At 39.6% G+C, this 21933-nt stretch overlaps 1 protein-coding gene and 1 pseudogene across 2 annotated transcripts; one reads left to right on the plus strand and one right to left on the minus strand.

Moving 5' to 3' along the window:
• Positions 1 to 7021: 7021 nt before the first annotated feature.
• Positions 7022 to 10926, minus strand: LOC143532046 (uncharacterized). Its single transcript, XM_077027200.1, has 7 exons — positions 10871 to 10926; positions 9299 to 9799; positions 9140 to 9221; positions 8320 to 8386; positions 8037 to 8219; positions 7384 to 7444; positions 7022 to 7309 (listed from the first exon to the last, which is right to left on the minus strand). The coding sequence occupies exons 2-7, from the start codon at positions 9723 to 9725 to the stop codon at positions 7149 to 7151; spliced, it is 981 nt and encodes a 326-aa protein (XP_076883315.1). The 5' UTR covers positions 9726 to 9799; positions 10871 to 10926; the 3' UTR covers positions 7022 to 7148.
• A 1999-nt stretch (positions 10927 to 12925) lies between these two features.
• On the plus strand, positions 12926 to 21438 carry LOC143532082 (uncharacterized; annotated as a pseudogene). Its single transcript, XR_013135117.1, has 10 exons — positions 12926 to 13077; positions 14540 to 14640; positions 18856 to 18994; positions 19073 to 19285; positions 19363 to 19501; positions 19590 to 19740; positions 20499 to 20608; positions 20695 to 20792; positions 20887 to 20956; positions 21054 to 21438. The product of XR_013135117.1 is annotated as an uncharacterized LOC143532082 (transcript).
• The last annotated feature ends 495 nt before the right edge of the window (positions 21439 to 21933 follow it).

Raw genomic sequence — 21933 nt, forward strand, 5'->3', positions numbered from 1 at the left:
AGTTCAATGCGGATGTCCTTTCCTAAGTGGGTGAAGGCTAACGATGCAAGCTTGCTTAACGCATCCGCAGATTTGTTTTCGCTACGCTTGACGTGTATGACTTTACAATCGTTAAACTCGCGCATAAGGGTTTTTGCTTGTGCGAGGTACAGGGCCATTGTGTCGTTCACGGCCGTGTACGTCCCGTTTATTTGGTTGGCTACTAACATGGAATCCACGTGGGCTTCCAAGTTTTTCACTCCCATCTTACGCGCAATCTCAGCCCGGCCAAGAATGCTTCATACTCCGCTTCGTTATTCGTACTTGGAAAATCCAGTCGAATAGCGTAAGTGTATTCCTGGCCTGCTGGGTTAGTTAGTTTCAACCCTGCGCCTGAACCCTCGTTGCTGGCTGCTCCATCAGTGTAGAGTCGCCAGACATCATCGATGTCCTGTGCTGGGGAGGGTTGAGCCTCCCCTTGGCACTCTTTCTCCCGCGAAGCGGGGACTTCTGCAATAAAGTCGGCCAAGACCTGGCCTTTTATGGCTGGCCTCGGCTTGTACTTTATCGCGTATTCTCCCAATTCTATTGCCCATTTGGCTAGGCTTCCCGACAATTCGGGTTTGCCTAGAACGTTTGCAAGTTTGAAGTTGGTAAGAACGGTGATTGGGTGACCTTGGAAATATCGTCTTAGCCTGCGTGAAGCCTGTACAAGTGCTAAGACTAATTTTTCCAGGGTAGAGTACCGGGTTTCTACGTCTGTTAGGACACGGCTAACATAGTAGATTGGCATCTGGATGCCTTTTCGCTCTACTAGCAGGACTGCCCCGGTTGCTCTATCTGTGGCGGAGAGGTATAGGATTAATTCCTCCCCCGCTTCTGGTGCCGTGAGCGTTGGGAGTTCGATCAAGCGTGATCGAATTTCCTGAAAAGCTGCTTCCGCTTCTGGTGTCCAGCGGAAGTGCGTTTTCTTTAAGCAGTTTTTCAATGTTGACACGAATGGAAACGACCTATCCGCATGGTTTGCCAAAAAGCGGTTAAGTGCGACTAGTCGTCCATTCAGTGTCTGAGCTTGCTTGATGGTAGTAGGTGATTCCATTTTGATAATGGCTTCGACCTTTTCAGGGTTCGCTCTGAAGCCATCTTTAGTAACGATGACTCCTAAGAACTTCCCTTCTTCCATCCCAAAGGAACACTTGCTCGGATTGAGTTTCATGTTTATCTTCCTGAGCGTGTTGAAAGTTTCTTCGATGTCTTTCAACATCGCTTTTGGGTCAGGGCTTTTGACGACCAAGTCATCCATGTAGACTTCCAAGTTCCTCCCAATTTGGGCATGGAACTCTTTGTCCATCAGGCGTTGGTATGTGGACCCGGCATTCTTAAGTCCGAATGGCATCATTTGATAACAAAATGTGCCATCGGGCGTCCGAAAAGCGGTTTTGTCCTGATCGTCAACGGCCATGTGAATTTGATGGTATCTCTTATACGCATCAAGGAAGCATTTAAGGCGAAACGGTGCTAACGAATCTACCTTAAGATCAATTTCGGGTAACGGGTAACAATCTTTGGGGCATGCTTTGTTTAAGTCTTTGAAATCTATGCACATGCGCCATTGTTTGTTAGACTTCGGTACCATAACGGGATTTGCAACCCATGTTTGATATCTGCTAACGCGTACGATGCCCGCGTCAAGGAGTTCCTTAACTTGGGTTCTACACGCGTTAGCTTGTTCCGCCCCCATTACTCTGCGCTTTTGTATGACTGGCGTAAAAGCCGAGTCACACTTGAGCTTATGCTCTGCCTTACTTCGAGGTACACCAGTCATGTCAGCTGGTGTCCACGCGAAGATGTCAGCGTTTTTCTGTAGTAAGCGTTTGAGTAAGGTGCGCGTAGGATCAGTGACTGTTGGGCCAATGGTGACGGCCTGGTAAGGGTATTTGCCATTGAGGGCCCATTTTTCTGGTTCGGTGATGGTTGGTTTAGCCATCTTTGGTTTGGGTTTAGATGAGACAGATGCGATGCATACCTGGGGAATACCGGTGATCATCGCTACACCCTCAGCTGTTGGCCATCCCATCATGCCGTGGACTGAAGATACCACGGCATTGAATCTTGTCATCCCGTCTCTCCCGAAGAGAATGTCGTATGTGTGGTGTGGCTTCCTCATCACGACAAAGTCCACGTCTTCTGTGCGGGAGTGTTTCCCGTCTGTGAGAATGACGGGGAAAGATAGGATACCCAGGGGGGTGTTTGTGCTGCCGTCGAACCCTTCCATCGAGGCGTAGACCGTTTCCAGGCGTTCCTTGTCTTCGTCGTCTAGCTTGTCGAAGAACTGCCTGTACATAACCTTTGACGAGGCGCCGTTGTCAGCAAGAGTGCGGGAAGTGATGTAGTGCCCCAGCTGGCTTTTGATGACGATAGGGCCTTCTTTGCTGGGTCCTCCTGGCACTCGCGGGAAGCGCACCTCAGCTTCCTTCCACGCGCATGGTTCTGTCGTTCGTCTTTTTCTTCCTCTGATGTTACTATGAACCATGTGGATGCTGATGTCAACGGGCTTTCGTCCGTTGCCTTTGTATCGGTTATCATTCCTCCCTCCATTCTTGATTGATGCCACAAGGTGTGTAAGTCTTCCATCCTTGACGAATGTTTCAACAATATCTTTCAAGGATGTACACTCCTCAGTGTTGTGACCCTTTGTCCTGTGGAAGTCACAGGATTTGCTCAGATCCGCATTAGGTCGCTGCCGGATCATTGGAGCTTTCGGCCATGGGAGTTTTTCGGTGGCAAATATCTCCGTGACGCTTTTGGTGAGTGGCGTCCACCGGTGTTTTCGGCTTGATGGGTGCGTGTTATCCCTTCCGCCTACTAGAGGGCGAGAGCTGGATGAGGTGTCAAAGTTTACCCTTGACTGCCAAATACCTAGCTTCCTCTTTTTGTTTTGTCGGGCGGTCCGAACGTTGTTTTCTCTAGTCCTCTGCGTGTAGAGGTGTGTATTCTGGGGAAGATCCCTACCCAGTTGCTTCTCCGTTTCGGCAAAGCGCTTGGCCGCCGTCATGATGGCATCCCATGTGGATGACATGCCGTCCTTATCCGTCAACGTGCGGATAAGCTCTGGGTATTCGGCGCCCTGGATGAAAGCGGCGCGAACAAGATCTTCGCTTATGGTGCCCAGACTCAGCTTTTTGGAGTTGAAGCGAGTGATGAAGTCTAGTAAAGATTCATCTTCCTCTCTAACGCAGTTGAGGATCGTCCACTGCTCTTCAGTATATTTCCTCTGTTGACTGAAGTGTTGGCTGAACTTGTGTTGAAAGTCCGCCCAATCATAGATGTGGTGGACCGGTAAACGATCAAACCATGCCCTGGCCGCTCCAACCAGCGTCATCTGGAACATATAACACCACGTGGGTTCTGTCCAGTTGCTGACGGTTGCCCCCGCTATGAATCTGTTCAAGTGATCGTCTGGGTCGGATATACCGTCATAAGTGCCTATGTTGGACATTTGTTTGGCACTCTTCGGGGCGATTGCTTCCGCAATGTCCCTTGCAAACTTGGATGTTCCCGCATTTGCAACAGTTGGTCTAAAGGTTTTGGAGAAGTCACGTGGGTTTCCACCCGCGTTTTTTGGTTTGAAGGTTTCTCCAAAATTCCTTCTCGGTTGGAAGTCCGTTTCCTTACGCTTCCCTTTCGCCCTATGGCGAGGGTTTGCGTCGCTGTCGGACTCCTCCCAATCATCGTCCAAGTACTCGCACTCATTGCTCATGTTGAGCTGTTGTCGAGTGCTTCCGAATTCGTCAACCTGTCGGAGTGAACGTAAGCGTTCATCCAACTCAGCTTGGAATTCCTTTTGACGTGCTTCCGCCCACGCTTTAACTTGATCAAGTGTTTGGCGGGGGAGCCTCGTCTGTTGTCTTTCCACCTGGGTATCAATGAATCCCAGGTGAGGATTGTTTACTGCACTTGCCCCGGCTTGGGTAGCTGGGGTAGTGTTCGTAAAATGTGTGTACTCGCCGGTGTTCCCCCCAGTAGCTGGGGTTGTGGTTACCGGGATCTCTTGGTCACTTGCTGGCCTTGGCACCGGAGTAACCTTAACCATTTTTCCAGAAGTTTTGAAAAAACTGAGAATTAGTTCTAGCTTTTATGCACGGATGGCGCCAATGAAGAAACACTAAGTGACCCCGGGCAGATTACTGATAATCTGGGGGTTAAGTAGATGTTTCCCACGAGGGTTAGGTCCGGCAAAGATGGTTATTCTTCTGATGACCTGCAAAACAGACACCGTGAGCTCGTCACTGAGAAGGGGGGGGGGGGTTTCTCCTTGTGACCACCCTCCGGCGTGAGAATCAGACTAGATTGCTCTGAATATGTGTATATATTGAGAGAGATTGCTAGAGAAGATGAGATACCAGATAATCATACCGTTCCAAGGTGTTGGAGTATTTATAGCCGAATGTAGGTTTCCAAGCAGGTACAGCCAGCTGTATAATATTCCTTTTCTACCAACTGTGGGCTACGCACGTGCCATGCTGGTAGTTGGTGGGTAAGCAGCGACTGATAGGGACATGGCCGGCTGTGTACTATTCCTTTTCCACCAACTGCAGGCTATGTACGTGCCACGACAAGGGTTTGGTGAGTAGGCAGCGGCTGATAGTGACATTTTGTACTAGAGCGTGCTCCTCGTACTGTTGTCCGTGAGCTGTCACCCTGTGATTGGTTCATGGGCTGCTTTGGTCAGATCTTGTCTATTTTGTCCATATCTTGGCAGGTATAGTACAAAAGATCTTCCAGAAGCGTACGGACTGGCTCATTTGGGCGGGAGTATTCCCGCCTTGCTCATTCCTTCAGGTGACACTGAATTATTGAGAGTTAGTGCCTTGTGCGTGTAGCCTTGCTATTAGTGCGGGTAGCCTTCCCTGATGGCTTGTATCCGCAACTGCGGGAACAGGCGGGGTACTTCACCATTGGGAGGCTTTTCCTGCGGGAACAGCTGGCATACTGCGCGTAAGGTCTTCATCTCTGAGCATGGTTGGTCTTGCGGAACCAGTTGGTCCTTGCGCAGACGTCCCTCTTCAAGGTGAGTCTTGCGGGTCCAACTGGGCTCTGCTGGAACCTACCTCTTCAGCATGGCTGGTATCGGTCAAAACTCAAAACGAGTCTTGATCACACTACTTTCGGGTTAGAATGAGTTTGAGCATAAATAAATTAAAGTTAGACTGAGTTATGAAAACTGAAAAGTATAATTTTGATTCGGGACAAAACTAGTTCATACTAAACTTAGCACTCACTTTACTAATGAGAGGTAGGGGGTTCAAACCTCACTATCACCAATTTATATGGGAGTTATGAGGGATGACCCTGGCTTGCCAGGGTTCGAGTCCTGATCTCACCCGGTTTTACCGGCTCCTCGCTGTCGTGCCGTTTGGCGGGCGTGGGGGTCGGGTTTTATCCGGTGAATCCCTCAATAGGTGGACCGCTAGGACTCCGTCCGTCCGGACTAGTGGCCGGCTCGGGCTACCTTTAGCCAATGGAGGCCGCGTACGGTGTACCCGGCGTTACTTAGTTGGCCGTTTAAAAAAAAAGAAAAACTAAACTTAGCTTTGTTATTTAGATTGGTAATGATATGACATTTAATGAATAATGAGTTAAAATGACTAATAGTGATAGACCATTAATGAGTTCCAATCATTACAAATAATATCAGTGTCTTCCATCCATCTCTTCTTGACTTGTCATATGGAGATAAAATGTAAAACAACCACAGATGACTTAAGTCTGGACATGGGCTTAGTATACAGGGCCATCAAATGTTGTGTTAGGCCCATTAAGCTTGAACTAACCTAGAGGTGAAAAAAAACCCGAACCCGAAACCGGACACGAAAAAGAAAAAAAAACCGGAACCGGTTTTTTAATACCCGGGTTTTTAATACCCGAACCCGACCCTACCCGCAGGGTACGGATAGGGAATGCATTTTAGTACCAAAACCCGTACTTGAACCGGACCCGATTTGTACCCGGTAATACCCGAAAACCTGAAACGGTTCCATACCCGGAACCGGGTTTTTCAAATACCCGATCTATACCCGAAATTACCCGAAAAATAACTGGAAAATACCCGAAAAATACCCCTAAAAAGTGCAACCCCTAAAAAATTCCAATCTATACCCGAAAAAACCCGAAAATATGTTTTTTCCAATACCCGAAAATAGGGTATTCAAATACCCGGTTTTAGAATACCCGGTTCTATACCCGACCCCGAAACATAGGGTATGGTTTTTAGAGGCAATGCCCGGACCCGAACCCGACACGGGTATTGCTAATACCTGATTTTCCAATACCCGATCATACCCGAACCCGGGTTTTTCTAATACCCAATTTGTGCACCTCTAAACCAACCCACTTGGCTTCTGTAAACAGGAGCTTATAGTTAATATAGCTAGATGTGCACACTATAACCGGTTAACTGGTTTCTAACCAATTCTCTAACCGGTTTCTACCCAGAAAAAACAAGCGGTTGATAACCGGTTATAAATTTTGGACCGGAAACCAGTTACAAAACTATTTAACCGAAACTGGTTTTAGGTTTTTTAAATATATTTTTTTAAAACTGGTTATTGTCCGGCTATTTACCAGTTAACCGGTTTGGTTATACTCAAAACCGGTCATACCGGTCATGGTTTTTGTGCTTAAACTGGTTAGTACCGGCCCATTTAACCAGTCTAACCAGTTAATTGACGTTGACCACTAGCCAGTTATTAAATAAGCCAGTTTTTGAATAATCAGTTAACCGATTTGTGCACGTCTACTTATAGCTATCAATATAAGTGCATGTTAATATGTTATGCAGCTTTTTGAACATCTAATTCTAGGCTTAAATTAAAATTTAGGTTCTTTTTTATTATATTTTTCAAAGGCCATTTACAATGAATAATAACTTCAAACTTCAAAACACCTAGAGCCACAGTAACTTGTTCATTTTAAACTTTCATTTTAAATAATAACAATGTTATCATGATAACAAAAACAGTAACTGTCAATCCGTTTTGACCCGTTTGACATGCTTCCTTTCAGGTCATGTGTAATATAATCTTTTGTATGCAAACATAAAACCAAAAACGATAAAAAGCCGAGCAAAATCTTGTTCCGAAACCACCCTAAAACATCTTCGTAACGGGTTACACTAAAACACATTTCTTAAGAACCTTTGAGTAAAATGCCCAATCCGGGCTCGTTTCATCTATGGCCCGTTGACCAAACGGGTGTTGCTCTACATACGTTTTCACATTTTCACTGGCGGAAACACCTTCTAGATAGACTCGAAGATCACCATCAGGACCTGCAATAAATTAAACGGGTTGGATAACAGATCAAAACGGGTCGTTTTTTTAAGTGAACTATAAAAGAACTAACCTAAAGAGTTGTCATTAATATCCTTGTGTTGGTAAGATAAAGGAAAGATTCCAGTGTGCCTCTACACAATAACGAATGCAGTCAAAATAAACGTGACATAAGTTTATATTAGGGGTGGCAAATGTGACCTATTGGGTTGAATGGGATGCATTAAAATGTATATAATGTGTCAGAATGGGTCAAAATAAAAAAGAAAATGATTGAAACGGGTCAAAACGGGTTGACATTTCTCGAGTTTTTTTTTTGGAACGAGAAAAATGGAGGAAGCTTTTTAGTACTTTTACTTGTTTAGTTTTTGATTTATACTTCGAGTTATAACTTTTTAATTATTTTTTTTGAATATTTTTATGAGGGGTTTCTGAAATCTCAACCCATTTCAAAAACCCCTCATTAAAAAATTCAAAAAAAATATTTAAAAATTATAACTCAAAATATAAATCAAAAACTAAAAAAGTAAAAGTACTAAAAAGTTTCCTCCATTTTTCTCGTTCCATAAAGATAAGAAAAATAAAACAATCAAGAAATGTCAGCCCGTTTCAATCATTTTCTTTTTTTAGTTTGACCCATTATATACATTTTATACAACCCATTCAACCCAAAGGGACCCCTAGTTTATATAAATGTTATTAACAAGAGGATGATATAAGTCTTACGGGATTTAGTAATGCCTTATACGGAGAATCATCTAATAATAACGTGTTTAATTCATCATAATATCCGTTTTCAGACGCAATACAACCGTTTTCGGTCCATAATTTCCCCAAGTTCTTGAAAACTATGAACTTATGATGGTTTTCAAGGCTTCTGGCACTTGAATTTGTGCATTGGGATAAGTCCTGAAACCAACCATAAAGGTTAATAATAATTATAATAATATATAAGGTGCATTTAGCTGGATTTAATTTTGAAAAAATAAACGAACATAACAAAACTTACCCAAAGAAACACGAGCTTTTTCTTCAAATCTCCTAATAAATAATCAACAACGGGGTCTAAAACTTTCCTGTGCATAATTTATGAGTTACGGATATAGGTCGAAACATATTGTAGAAAAAGTTGAAAGGTATTAGCCATATAATATGATCGCATTCGTTCGTTTTAACTTTAACCATACATGAACGAATGTAGTTTCTTGTTCATGTTCGTTCATTGAGAAAGTGAATATGTCCGTGTTTGTTTATGTTCATTCGTTGATAGGATAAACGAACGGTTCACGAAGGTAAACGGACATAAAAGAATGAACTAACTGAACATAAGTGAATGAAGTTAACGGACATAATTGCGTAAAAACCAATTACCTGTGAAACGTGAACATCAGTTTTTCGGGCTTAGAAAAATAATTAAACTAGACTAAATTTTAATGAATAATAATTTAATTTTATAAAACTAGACTAAATTGTAATGAATAATATTTAATTTCATAAAACTAGATTAAATTGTCACGAATAACATTTTAATTTCATGAAACCAGACTAAACTGTAATGAGTATAAGATATATAAATGAAAATCAGCCAACAGCAGATGAGCAAACATAAATAAACCTGAAATAAGCGAACGGACATTAATGAATATAAATGACGGAACATAAATTAACCAACGAATGTCCAGGAACATAAATGAACGTTCACGAACGTAAATGAACATCAGCTTTTGTTCAAGTTCCTTAGTTTATTAAATAAACAAACATAAACGAACTTCCCGCCTAACGGTTTGCCGAACGTTCGGTTCGTTTACATGCCAATAATATAGTGATACCTGGTTCTTGAAGACCAAATGGCGACATCAAATCTCTCAAAGCAAAATTCTAGAAACTCATCCAGGAATGGTCTCTTGAATACTGCATTAAAATAATAATAATAATAAATAATTTTGATGTTCATAATAATCAAATAGAAAAATGGGAACACGTCTTACTTGCACGTTTTAAAATCCTTGTATCCGGTTTGCAATTTTTCGGTGGCGGTTGAACAACATCGACAAGCAAGCCATTTAAGTCAAGAATTAGAAGCATTTTCTTTGATCTGTTGACAGAATCTTTATTTTTGAGAATTTCCACATCTCTAATAGTCAACTTTTCCGAAACTGACCCGATTACATTCACATCGGCCCGTTGACCATCATTGACCGTATTCTTTCTTCTCTTCCTCTTTTTCTTTCTTGACGTTTCACCGTTGACTTTTTCTGTGTTTTCGACATCTTCTGCAACCATTTTTATAGTAATCTCATTATTAACAGTTTCTTCTTGCATCGAACTTTTTGTATCAAAAGTTGAACTTGTTTCGTCATCGGCTGGTTTTGGACACTCTTCTCTTTTCGACCATATACTCTTGACATTACCCATTGTCGTGTTGGATATTTGGCCCGTTGACTAAATTTGACTTCTTACGCAACTTGTATTTAGCTTATCTGGGATATCTGTATTTTAACAACTCAAATAAGCAACACAATATATAATGCAGCCTCAAAGAATGATACAAACTAACTCTTAACAAACTCGTAACAATATATACAATAAAAGACAGAAATGCCCCTGCACACACACTACATATAAAACTGTTTAATAACTAAGAATAAGGCCTTGTTGTTCGTCTGCTAACCTTTAATCGAACAGGTGGACGATTCACAAACTGCTAACCAAACGGAATATTCGTTCATTATGAAAATGAACATGGCTTTGTACATGTTAGTTCATTTAGTTAATCGAACGAAATTCCTTTTTCATGTTTATTTATTTATTATACAAAAAAACGAACAAAAACGAACTTAGGGGCGTGCACGGTTCGGTTTAGGCGAAAAACGACAATTCGGTTTTTGATTATCTGAAAACCGTTCATTTCGGTTTTCGATTTGGGTTCGTTTCGGTTTTGCCATTTGAGCTTGAAATTTTTATGGGCCGAAAGAAAATATTTGACCCAAAATAATGAGTATTTGTTATACTCTTATAAATTACTTAAAATTAAAAATAAATACTTAAAAGACTATAAATTCGGTTCAGTTCCCTTTTTCGTTTTTTGTTACACGCATAACCAAAACTGAACTGAACCATAAGTTTTTTTTTACAACATCATAAAACCAAACCGTCAGTATGACTTTTTCGGTTTCATACAATCAATAAATTCTATAAACGAACTTCCCGCCTGACGTTGGGTTAGTTACAGCCCTAATTAATAACCTAATTTCATATTAACAATTAAACAAATCAAAACAATCATTCATAATTTTCTCCAACCAAATTATTATTATTATTATTATTATTCATGTTTCAGTAGGAATTTCATAAATTATTATTATTATTTATGTTTAAAAATTTGACGCTCCATAATATAATTTAATCATAAAATATTACAATACCGAGTGACAGGTAAACAGACAATAAGCTAGATCAATTGAAATTCGACCTTGGGAACGTGCATGGAGTAAAATTAACAGCGATTTATTAACGAAACAAGATTATTATTATTATTATTAGATAGTAATTATTGATACCTTGATGAGAATGTGTTCGTGTTCGTCAACCTTCAAGTCCACGCAAAGCTAATTTATATTTGTGAATTGTGATACTTAACTTGCTCCTACAAGTTTTAATATAAAACAATTCGAATGGTCGGATCAGGAGGACCCGCATACCCGGCCAACGAACTGACACAAGTGGTTAAAAGTGAAGCCTGTTTTGGTAAATTCATAATGTGTCTTGACTCTGAAGCCAGGTTTGGTACTTTGGTTTGGTTTGATAAGAATATTGGGTTTAGTTGAAAGGACGAGAATGCCCATTTGACTGGTCAAAGTTTTGACCAAAATAGCTTTTTTCTCTTTTTTTTTCCTTTTTTAGATCGGTAACATTCGTATTTAGGCTACTGCACTTTTTAAATTTGGAGAGCTCTGGTGTCTCACTTTGGTTAAACTATACTGATTTAATCGGGCTCGCACTGGCTTTAGAGTTTAGTCTGGGCGTTCCCGGGGAAACCACACCGTCGGCTGATGGCTGTCACTTGACAGTTGTTGTGCAGCCACAAGAGAAATCTCTGGCGTGACACACTCGTGATTCAAAGTGACAACTTTGCATGGGGTCTGGCTCAAACACTTGATTGCCATAATACATCAAAAGTGACATAAGTAGGGATTGAACTTGAGTGTCTCCATGAGAGAACCCAAGGCTTCTATCACTAGGTCATAAGTGATTGAGCTGTATTTAGGCTACTACACTTTTTAAATTTGGAGAGCTCTTGTGTCTCACTTTAGTTAAACTATGTTGTTTTGATAGGTTTTTGTTGAAATTCATATTTTAATTGAAGAAGTTATAATTAATTGAGATATTATAAGTGACATTGGTTCGTTCAACTTTTAGTTTCTTTTTGTATATTTTAGTTTTATTTTTTTAATTCGGATTATATTGACGGATTCAAATTCTTTAAATAACTTATACATGTCAAATGAGTTGAAGTCTAAAAAGATTGAAATAAGAAGAAACAGAAATTTTTTAGTGTTTTTATTTAACAATAAAACAGATTTCTTTGTTTTAAAAAAAACTGCTAACTCATATCGTCTAATCATAACTCTACATCCGTACCATTTTTTACTACTCCAACTAAAACCATCAACCTCATGATAAAAAAACACTATTTTACACACACTGATACCGCTAAACTAAAAGCTCTTTCATAGTTATCAAACTCAACATTATATAAACCATTCCATGATTCATATAATTCATAAAAGCAAACACACTACCATCATAAAACATTCAAATTAAAAAGCCTTACATATTGTCTAAACCACAAACCTCCCTCCGTGAAACCCAATGACAAATGGCACCACTCGTGTTCACGAGTTGAGCCCAAGTCAAGCCAGGGTGGTTCTAAGCTCAAGCTCGAAATTAAACGAACCAGCTCAGCTATGCTTGAGCTAGATTTAGACGTTAAACAAGCCTAAAATCGAGCCAACGAACCGAGCCGAGATTGAGTCGATTTTGGCTCGGTTACAAAAATGAGTCAACTCAACTCAAATTGTTACAAATAAAGTTTTTTTAACTAGTTTTATTCGAGCTTTTATCGAACAAACCACGAGCTAAGCTTCGAGCCGCGGGCTTTTTGAACAACTTCCATATCTTTAGTACCATTCTTACAAATCGTTTGTCACTGTAAGTTTTATATAATTTACTATAAAACGATTACAATAAAGTGGCAGGCAAACGGGCAACAAGCTGCGCCGCAACCTCCTTTTGAACAGCAAAGCCAATCCTGCTAAAAACGAAGCTTTGGGACCTAGAAGCTGAAGAGGTTCCGTGTACGACGCGCTGAACCCTACTCAAAAATTTCATAGCCTCTGGAGCCAGAAAACCAAATGTATCAAAGGCAAATGGTAGAAAGACATGTTGATTATCTAAACAAGCTTTCTCGTGTTTAACAACTTTGCCCGATTCAGCCTTCAACGCAGTCTGACCCACAACAAACCCACGGTCCCTGAGTCCAACAAGAGGACTAAAACTGTATCTTCCTCCAAAATTATATAAACAAATAAATAATAATATTTTCATTTCTCACTCGTGTATCCATCTAGGGTTTCTGCTTCGAGTCAGTTTCAGCTTCCGTTACACCGCCGCCATGAATACCGTCGTACCTACATCGGAAGAGGATCCGGTTCTCTACGTCGTTCGTTTCACCGCCGAGTTGTCCTGGGCTGAAGCCGGTCCTGAGGTAACCCTAGCTTCTACACTTACCAGTTTAACCTAATTTTAGCAGTTATTAATCAAATTGAGCTGTGTTTACATCGATTTGTTATTAAATGTCGGCGATATGTTAGTTTGAATCTAATTTTAGCAGTTATTAATCAAATTGAGCTTGTTTACATCGATTTGTTATTAAATGTCGACGGTATGTTGATTTGGATATCATATTAGCAATTGTGAATCGAATTGAGCTGTAATTACATCGATTTGTTATTCGTTATTGCAGGTATGTTCATGTTTTGGAGTTTATGGACAGTATTTTATATTTTAGGTTAATTTATGAATCACGTATCGGAATAACCTAAGTTTAGCAACTGTGAAGTAAATTGAGTTGTATTTACATTGTTTTGTTATTTGCGGTTGCCGGTGTGTTCATGTTTTCAAGTTTATGGACGGTATTTTAGGTTAATTTGTGAATCATGTACCTGAATAATTTAAATTTAGCAGCTGTGAATCAAATTGAGTTGTATTTACATCGATTTGTTGTTCGCTGTTGCCTGTGTGTTCATGTTTTCAAGTTTATGGACAGTATTTTGGGTTAATTTGTAAATTGCGTACAGGAATAAGTTAATTTTAGCAACTGTGAATCAAATTGAGCTGTATTTACAATTTTACATTGTTTTGTTGTTTGCTGTTGTCGATATGTTCGTTTTTGAAGTTTATGGACGGTGTTTAGGTTAATTTGTGAATTGAATTGAGTTGTATTTGTTGTTGCAGATATGTTCGTTTATTGAAGTTTATGGTGAGGATTTAGGTTAATTTGTATCAATATGTACCGGAATAAGCTTTGTGAATCAAATTGAGATGTAATTACATTGATAATTTATTCACTGTTGCCGATATGTTTATGTTTTGAAGTTTATGGTCAGTATTTTAGCAATTGTGAATCAAATAGAGTTGTATTCACATCGATTTCTTATTCGTTGTTGCTGATATGTTCGTGTTTTGAAGTTTATGGTGGGAATTTAGGTTAATTTGAATCAGTACCTTACACATGTACCGGAATAACCTGAATTTAGAAACTGTGAATTAAATTGAGTATTTGAGTTGTGTTCATGTTTATTTGTTATTCGGTGTTGCTGGTATGTTTGTTATTTGAAGTTTATGGTGAGAATTTTAGGTTAAGTTGAATCAGTACCTCAAACACGTACCGGAATAACCTATGTTTTGCAACTGTGAATTAAAATGCGTATTTGAGCTGTATTTACATCGATTTGTCATTCGTTTTTGCCGATATGTTCGCTTTTTGAAGTTTATGGTGTCTATTTTAGGTTCTTTTGTGAATTATTACCTCAAACACTTGCCAAAACAACTTAATTTTAGCAATTGCGGATCAAATTGAGTTGAATTCACATTGATTTGTGGTTTCCTGTTGCCGATATGTTCATTTTTTTGGAGTTTATGGTGTTAATTTGTGAAATTTGCTTCAGGTCGCTGAACAACAAGTGACTAGTTGCTGGCAGGTGGTTGGATTTGGCTTCGCTGATGATTACTTCTGCTGATTTGGTGTTTTCAAAAGCAGCGGATAAAGGTTAAATCTAACCATGTTATATTTGTTTTAATTTTATGTGGTTGAACCTTTACGACCTGATATTCTTGAGTTTATTGAACTTTTAGAATTTGCATCAAAGAATGCTAGAAATTAGAAAACAATGACACTTTTTTATGCAACAAGCTCTCATTCTATCATCTAGATGGTGTGACACCTTGCATTTAATGTTTAGGGTCTTATTTTAAGTATTAGATTTATTTTTGCACAGGGCAATAGGGCATTTTAAAGGCCAGCCTTAATTGTTTTACTATGCCTATGATGCTTGGATAAAATTTGAATTACTTTTTAGTTGTTTTATTTCAATTTGTATTCTGCTGCAAATCGCATATCAGACAAGCAGTGCTCACTTTGCACTTAAGATGAAAGCCGAACGAAGAGAACATAGTAAAAAGAATGTGCTAAGAAGCTTTACAGATTGTAGTACATCAGCTGAATTAGGTTTTCTGACGTTTTTTAATTATTAATTTAAAATGAGAATGCATGAATATTGTGGTAATTCAAGATACATTATAACATCTATTCAAGTGTAATTCATATGACAATATCTAAGGTTTGGTGGTTCTTTTTGTTGGGTTCGTAGGCCTTGTTGGCCCGGTTTATTATATGAAGTCAAAAGAGGAGACGGGTGTGGGCGGTCGGGCCCAAGCCCGGCCCGGTTTAGATTTCTTGCATAATAATTTACTAACCCTAGTTCAGTCTCTATATAAACAACATTATGTACTTGTAATATTTTGTCACTCAATAAAGATATACCTAGTTGCCACCCGTGGACGTAGGTCAGTTTAGACCGAACCACGTTAAATCCTCGTGTTCGTTTACTGCTTTTGTGTGTGTGTTCGGTTTCGTGTGTGCGTTTAATCCTAACAAGTGGTATCTAGAGCTTAGGTTCAGATCACGCGAAGAACACGTTGAACCAGCCGAGTCGCCGCCAAACCATCCAGCCGCCGCCACCCTACTGCGCTAGGGTTCCGCCGCCGCCTACGGTTTTTCCGATCGCCGTTAGGGTTTCCGCCGTCGTTTCGCCGCTACTAAACCCAGCCCGCGCGATCTGCGTTTTTTTTTGTTGGTTCCGTTTGAAAGCTGTAAGCATCGTATTGTTCGATTCCAGGTTGTCTCTTTTGTTTCGCTAGTGGCGTTTGAACAGAGAAGAAAAGAAGGGTTTGTATTATTATTTTTTCTCTTGAGATTCATGCCAGACTAGGAAAAGACAAGGAAAAACAATTGAGTCTGGTGAAATACCATAGTGTCCACAGCCGCCATCAAGATAAGTGTTGACCTAGTTTTTTTGTTTGAACCACATATTTATTTTCATTTAGCCACGTTCAATTGAAGTTGTGTTTGGGCTTAGGAGTTAGACCAGATCAGTTTTTTTTGGGCTTTTAAATTATAAGGGCAGCAGGCCCTAATTTGATTAATTGTGTGGACCAAAGTTTGGGTAGTTTAGCCCATAAATAATATTGGGTCAAGATCATAGTTGCAAAATACGAGCCAAGAATAGTTGAATCAAGATCCTATTTTTATTGAAGAACCGTTGTCAATCAGAAGAAGTCGTTTAAAGAAACGGAGAACCAGTGCCAACCGCGTTTGTCAGGTTTTATCGTTTCGGTTAAAGTTTCTGTTTTCTGATTTACAGTTCGTATTTCCGCTGCGGTTTAAATAGGTTGATTTTTTAACAGAGTTCAGTTGAACAGTCGTTAAGTTCAGGCTCGTGTTGCTGTGTCTGTCTCTGTTTTTATCCAGTTTTTCGTTTTAGTCATTGTTATGGCAGAAGACGGAAAGGTTTCGATACAGAAGTTTGACGGACAGAAGTTCGGTTGGTGGAAGATGCAGATTGAGGCACTACTTTGTCAGAAAGACTTGGATGTAGTGCTTGAGGATGAAAAACCAGAAAAGCTGTCAGAAGCAGATTGGAAGAAGTTAGACAAGAAAGCTAGGGCTTGTATTACTTTGTCGTTGTCGGAAGATGTGGCGTTTAACATCATGAAAGAAACCACAGCACGTGGTATGATGGAGGCGCTATCCAACATGTATGAGAAGCCTTCGGTAGCGAATAAAGTCTATCTTATCCGAGAGCTAGTGACAACAAGAATGAAAGAGGGTGGGTCAGTTACAACTCATATCAATAATCTTAATTCGATCTTGTCCCGCTTAGTGTCAGTTGACATTAAGTTTGATGATGAAGTTCAAGGCGTCTTGTTATTATCCTCTTTGCCCGACAGTTGGTCGCAAACAGTGACTGCAGTTTGTAGTTCGTCTACAAATATTACTTTCGATGGGATTCGAGATCTGATTCTGGGAGAAGATTCAAGACGCAGAAGTTCAGGTGAATCATCAGGCAATATGCTAGTCACAGAAGGTAGAGGCAGGAGAAAACAGCGAGGCAGTGGGAGCAGGAAGAGGAGTCAGTCTAAGACTCGTAAGGATATTGAATGTTGGGGTTGTAAAGAGAAAGGACACTTCAGGAATCAGTGTCCGAATGGTAAGAAAGAGGTGAACGTTACAAAAGACGACACAGATGACGGGGTCAGTAGTGATGAGGCTTTGGTTTGTAGTGTTGAGAGTAGCGTTGATGCTTGGGTGATGGATTCTGGTGCATCGTTTCATGCCACTCACTGTAGTGAAACGATGAAGAATCTTAAATTTGGGGATTTTGGAAAGGTTCGACTAGCGAATGATGATATTTTAGAGGTTACGGGTATGGGAGACGTTGATTTGATAACTTCAGCCGGTACTTCTTGGACTTTGAAAGACGTGAGGGTTATTCCAAGTTTGAAGAAACGTTTGATTTCAGTTGGGCAGTTGGATGACCAAGGGCACGATGTTAAGTTCGGGAATGGGCAGTGGAAAGTAGTCAAAGGGAATCTCGTGGTTGCTCGTGGCAAGAAAATGGGTTCGTTGTATATGGTCGATATGTCACCGAAAGGAGTGGATCCAGTTTTGGTGAAAGACAAAGTCCGGTTCACAGAATCTCGTGGGCAGAAGAAGGTTCGTTTTGCAAGTAACAAACCCAGAGCCAAAGTGAAGATTCAGGATGAACGAGCTAGGAAGGTTAAATCAGTTGGGGGACATCGTGACAGTGGGAGCACAGGTCGTGTTTCAGTTACAGTTCCAGGTCGACAGTGGATTAAGAAAACCAGTATTCCAGCTGTAAAAGTCTCTCCAATGAATTACTTGCTGAATATGGAGAGTGTTTGTTCTCAGGTTATCTCAGGATCCGGTAGTTCGTTACAGTGGGAGCCGGTAGGGACAGAGAACGGGTCAGGGGCAGTTTCAGCCGTGACTGACGTGTTGGAGCTCCGGGGAGCTTCAACTGGCCTTCAGGTTAATTGATGAGAAGGCGGTGGCAACTAGAAGAAGTTTAATGTTCAGATTACAGAAGTACAATCAGGAGTGCAGACGAGAGTACTCAAGGCCTCCGAGTGAGAGATTGTTGGGTTCGTAGGCCTTGTTGGCCCGGTTTATTATATGAAGTCAAAAGAGGAGATGGGTGTGGGCGGTCGGGCCCAAGCCCGGCCCGGTTTAGATTTCTTGCATAATAATTTACTAACCCTAGTTCAGTCTCTATATAAACAACATTATGTACTTGTAATATTTTGTCACTCAATAAAGATATACCTAGTTGCCACCCGTGGACGTAGGTCAGTTTAGACCGAACCACGTTAAATCCTCGTGTTCGTTTACTGCTTTTGTGTGTGTGTTCGGTTTCGTGTGTGTGTTTAATCCTAACACTTTTATCACACATCGTGTATCCTTTTTGGCTTAGATATTTATGGCGTGCCGCATGCATGTTGTTTGCTCATGTTTTCCACCTTTGTAGTGCCTAATATATTTTTTATGAGACATGTCAGTTGGAACTATTGTCACACTCGTGCTATTATATGCATCTCTTTGTTGACAGGTTATTAAGGCTAACATAACTGCTGATCTTTTTACAAAGATATACATTGTTTCTTTTCTCATGTTTAATAACATACTTCTGTTAGAGATTGATTTACTCTCATGTTGTTCTCACTTTTCTCATGCTTATATAGTGTTTAGTCTACAGGCCTGAGTGAGGTTTCTCTTGGGTTTGTTTTTTTATATGTTGAGGGTTCACCTTTCGTTGTAATAACACAAGATTCAGTTAAATGCAGTCCATCACTTTTACATATACCAACAAAGTATTAATCTGGTATTTGTATGTTCTTACTTTAGATCTTGAAACCATCTTCACTATTATCTGCAATCTTGTGAAGAAACCTGAAAGCCTTGATGAGTTGTTGGAGATGGCAAAGCTTTTATCTACAAAAATTGCACAACAATCAAATGATAAGCCTGCACTGCGATTGAAGATGTAAGCCTGTATCATTATTGTTATTACTTATTACCAATAGCATGAAGCATTCTCTTATGTCTATTTTTGTCTTTGCAGCCTGTTTAATCTGTACAACCTGTTGGAGCACCCTTACAGTCGGTTCATTGTATACATGAACGCCCTTAAGCTGGCAAAGGATGGAAAAGTTATTGAACACATTATTCCATCTTTTAAAATGATAGAAAATTTGTTAAAAGAGTGGGATCTCAGGGTGCAGGATCAAAGAGATGTTTTTCTCGCCATTTCTAACATATTGAAGGAACACAAAAGGTATCATCAGTTTTTTTCCACTTCTTTTTCGTTTTTATTAACATTCCAATTCATTTTCTGTCTTGATGTGATTTCAGCTCCCCAAAGGAAACCCTCAAGTTTTTAACGAAGTATTTGGCTGCGTTTTCGGGTGAGGATTCATCTGTTTTGGAGGAGGCTAAGGAAGAAGCTGCTTATACTATCATTGAGTTTGTTAAGGCAGCTGATATATTTCAGGTATCATGCTAATTGCTTTGTTTACTGGTTTTTCTTAAATAGTTAAATCGGTTTCTGAAATTGTTTATTTTTGTTTTAAACATGACAGCTTGATTTGTTTGAGATGCCAGCTGTTGCACAATTGGAGAATGACAGCAAGTATGCTTTAGTTTATCAGCTTCTGAAGATCTTTCAGACTCAGAGGCTAGATGCCTACTTGGATTTCTACAACACAAATTCTGCATTACTGAAAAGCTATGGTAATTACCATTTACCATCATCATATTTGAATTTAACAGATGCGTCAATTTTGACCCGTTTACTTATTAATGGGTCGATTTGAGTCACATGTTGAAATTCGTCACTAGTTATTTTTTAAATTTAAAGGTTATCCTAAACTGTTTTTAAAGGTTTAATTTCTTTATGAATTGAATTTTAAGTTGTTTCTTGGTAATCATAATTAATAGTGTTTATGTATTCAAAACAAACATTTAGGTTTTTTACGGGTCGACCCATATCGCTCGGTTTGTTTTGACCTGTAGTTAATTGACCCTTTTTAACCCAAACCCGTTTGGACATGTCAACCCAACTTGCACGTCTTGCCACTTATAGTGTTTTGGATATGTTTGTGTTTGTGTGAAAAAATTAACCTAACAAACGATCGAACACGAACAATTAAACGAATGGGGTTTGTGTTTGTGTTTGTTAAGAAAATAAGCATGCTCGTGTTCGTCTATGTTCGTTAACGTTATAAACGAATGGTTTACGAACGAACATAACTGAACATAGATGAACAGACATAACTGAGCTAAAACCAGTAAGAACAATATGTTGGGCTTAAAAATTAAAACTAGACTACAAATTGTAATGGGAATTTTAAATGAGTATATTACTGAACGTAAACGAACGAACATAAATGAATGTAATCGAACATACATAAATAAACGATTGAGACAGATGCTCATGCTTGTTCCTGTAACTAAACCAACTTCCTGTAAAACGGTTCAATGTGGTGCAGGTCTTGTGCATGAGGACTGTATAGCAAAAATGAGGTTGATGTCGATTGTTGATCTCGCTTCTAATGATTCTGGTCAAATCCCATATGCTCTGATCAAGGACACGCTGAAAGTAAACATCATTTGATCTTCCCTCTTCCACACACACACACACACTTACACTTTTTGTTACACGTATTATGATTGGATAACTTGCAGATAGATGATGATGAAGTGGAACCCTGGGTCGTAAAAGCAATTACTGCTAAACTGGTCGATTGCAGAATGGACCAAATGAATCAAGTCATCAGAGTGAGGTTTGTTAAACTTCGTATATTTTCTATATATTTAAAATTATATATATTTTATTCATTACAATATAGGAAATTTAAAGCTTCGTGTTTTGTGCAGTCGCTTCACTGAGCGTGTTTTTGGGCCTCGTCAATGGCAAGCTCTACGCGAGAAACTGGCAACATGGAGGGTAAATAACTAAATATATATCAGTTTATCTCACATGACACTCGTAAATGCACACTTTTTTATAACATATATATTTATAAAACTTTTTTACTTTTCAGGGTAACATAGCAAATGTAATAACAACCATTCAAGCAAACAAGGTCACCGAAGAAGCAACTCAGGCAGTGCAAGGTTTGGAGATCCGTTAGATTTTGGGTCGTTAATCAGGGATTGTGATATCGAGGAACAGAGGTGCACACATACAAGTACTTTTGTTATTGCTTTAATTTGAAGTGTTAATTCACACATTTTGAAATTTTTGTCAGATCTTCTATTAGGTTGTAGCTTTTACTTTTCGATTTGAATTTGTACTACATAATGAGGAATTTAGCTCTTAAGCAAACTACTATTTTTAACTGCCGAGACACTCAAGTGAACTTGGGTTAGCCAAGGTGAGCCTTCTGACTCGCACTGGTTCTTAGAGAATCATTGTGGTTGTCAGAAGGCTCGTGTGGGTGCAACATATTGCGTAGATTCTGTTTGATCACACATTTTGATCCTAAACTGCTTGGAATTAGGAACGAAAAAACAAAATACGTTTTTTAAATCAAGCTTCTAACCTGTTTTACACTTTTACCCATGTTTACAATCAACTCGCAAGTTATATACAACGAAATTACAGCGTCAGCTGTTTAGATAAATGTTTTTCTTTGTATGGGCTTTGCCTAAGGCGTTACGTAACAAGTTAGTTATGATTGTGTATAATAAGATCATATAAGAACAGGACGGGCAATGTAAAAATATTTCACTCAGTTTCAGTTTTTGTGTATGTGGTATATCATATTTCAATCTGATATAGAACATTTTTATTCATTCATACGTTGGGCGGCAATATAAGATACGAAAACTGAATAAATGACAACCTTGGATGTAGAGGTGGACAACAAAACCGGTTCCTGGAACCGGTTCGGTTCCGTTTCAACCCGACGATCCGGGACC

Source organism: Bidens hawaiensis, unplaced genomic scaffold (genome assembly GCF_021521415.1).
Source record: "Bidens hawaiensis isolate Kalapana, Puna unplaced genomic scaffold, B.hawaiensis_p1.1 tig00009343_1, whole genome shotgun sequence".
In the NCBI taxonomy this organism is placed as follows: domain Eukaryota; kingdom Viridiplantae; phylum Streptophyta; class Magnoliopsida; order Asterales; family Asteraceae; genus Bidens; species Bidens hawaiensis.

What these genes read in the sequence shown, in the direction of transcription:
- LOC143532046 (XM_077027200.1), bottom strand. Translation starts at nt 9,725, where the DNA reads ATGGGTAATGTCAAGAGTATATGGTCGAAAAGAGAAGAGTGTCCAAAA. An exon ending in AAGGATTTTAAAACGTGCAA is followed by an intron (nt 9,222 to 9,298) that starts GTAAGACGTGTT and finishes ATTTTAATGCAG; the next exon opens with TATTCAAGAGACCATTCCTG. An exon ending in ATTTGGTCTTCAAGAACCAG is followed by an intron (nt 8,387 to 9,139) that starts GTATCACTATAT and finishes AATTATGCACAG; the next exon opens with GAAAGTTTTAGACCCCGTTG.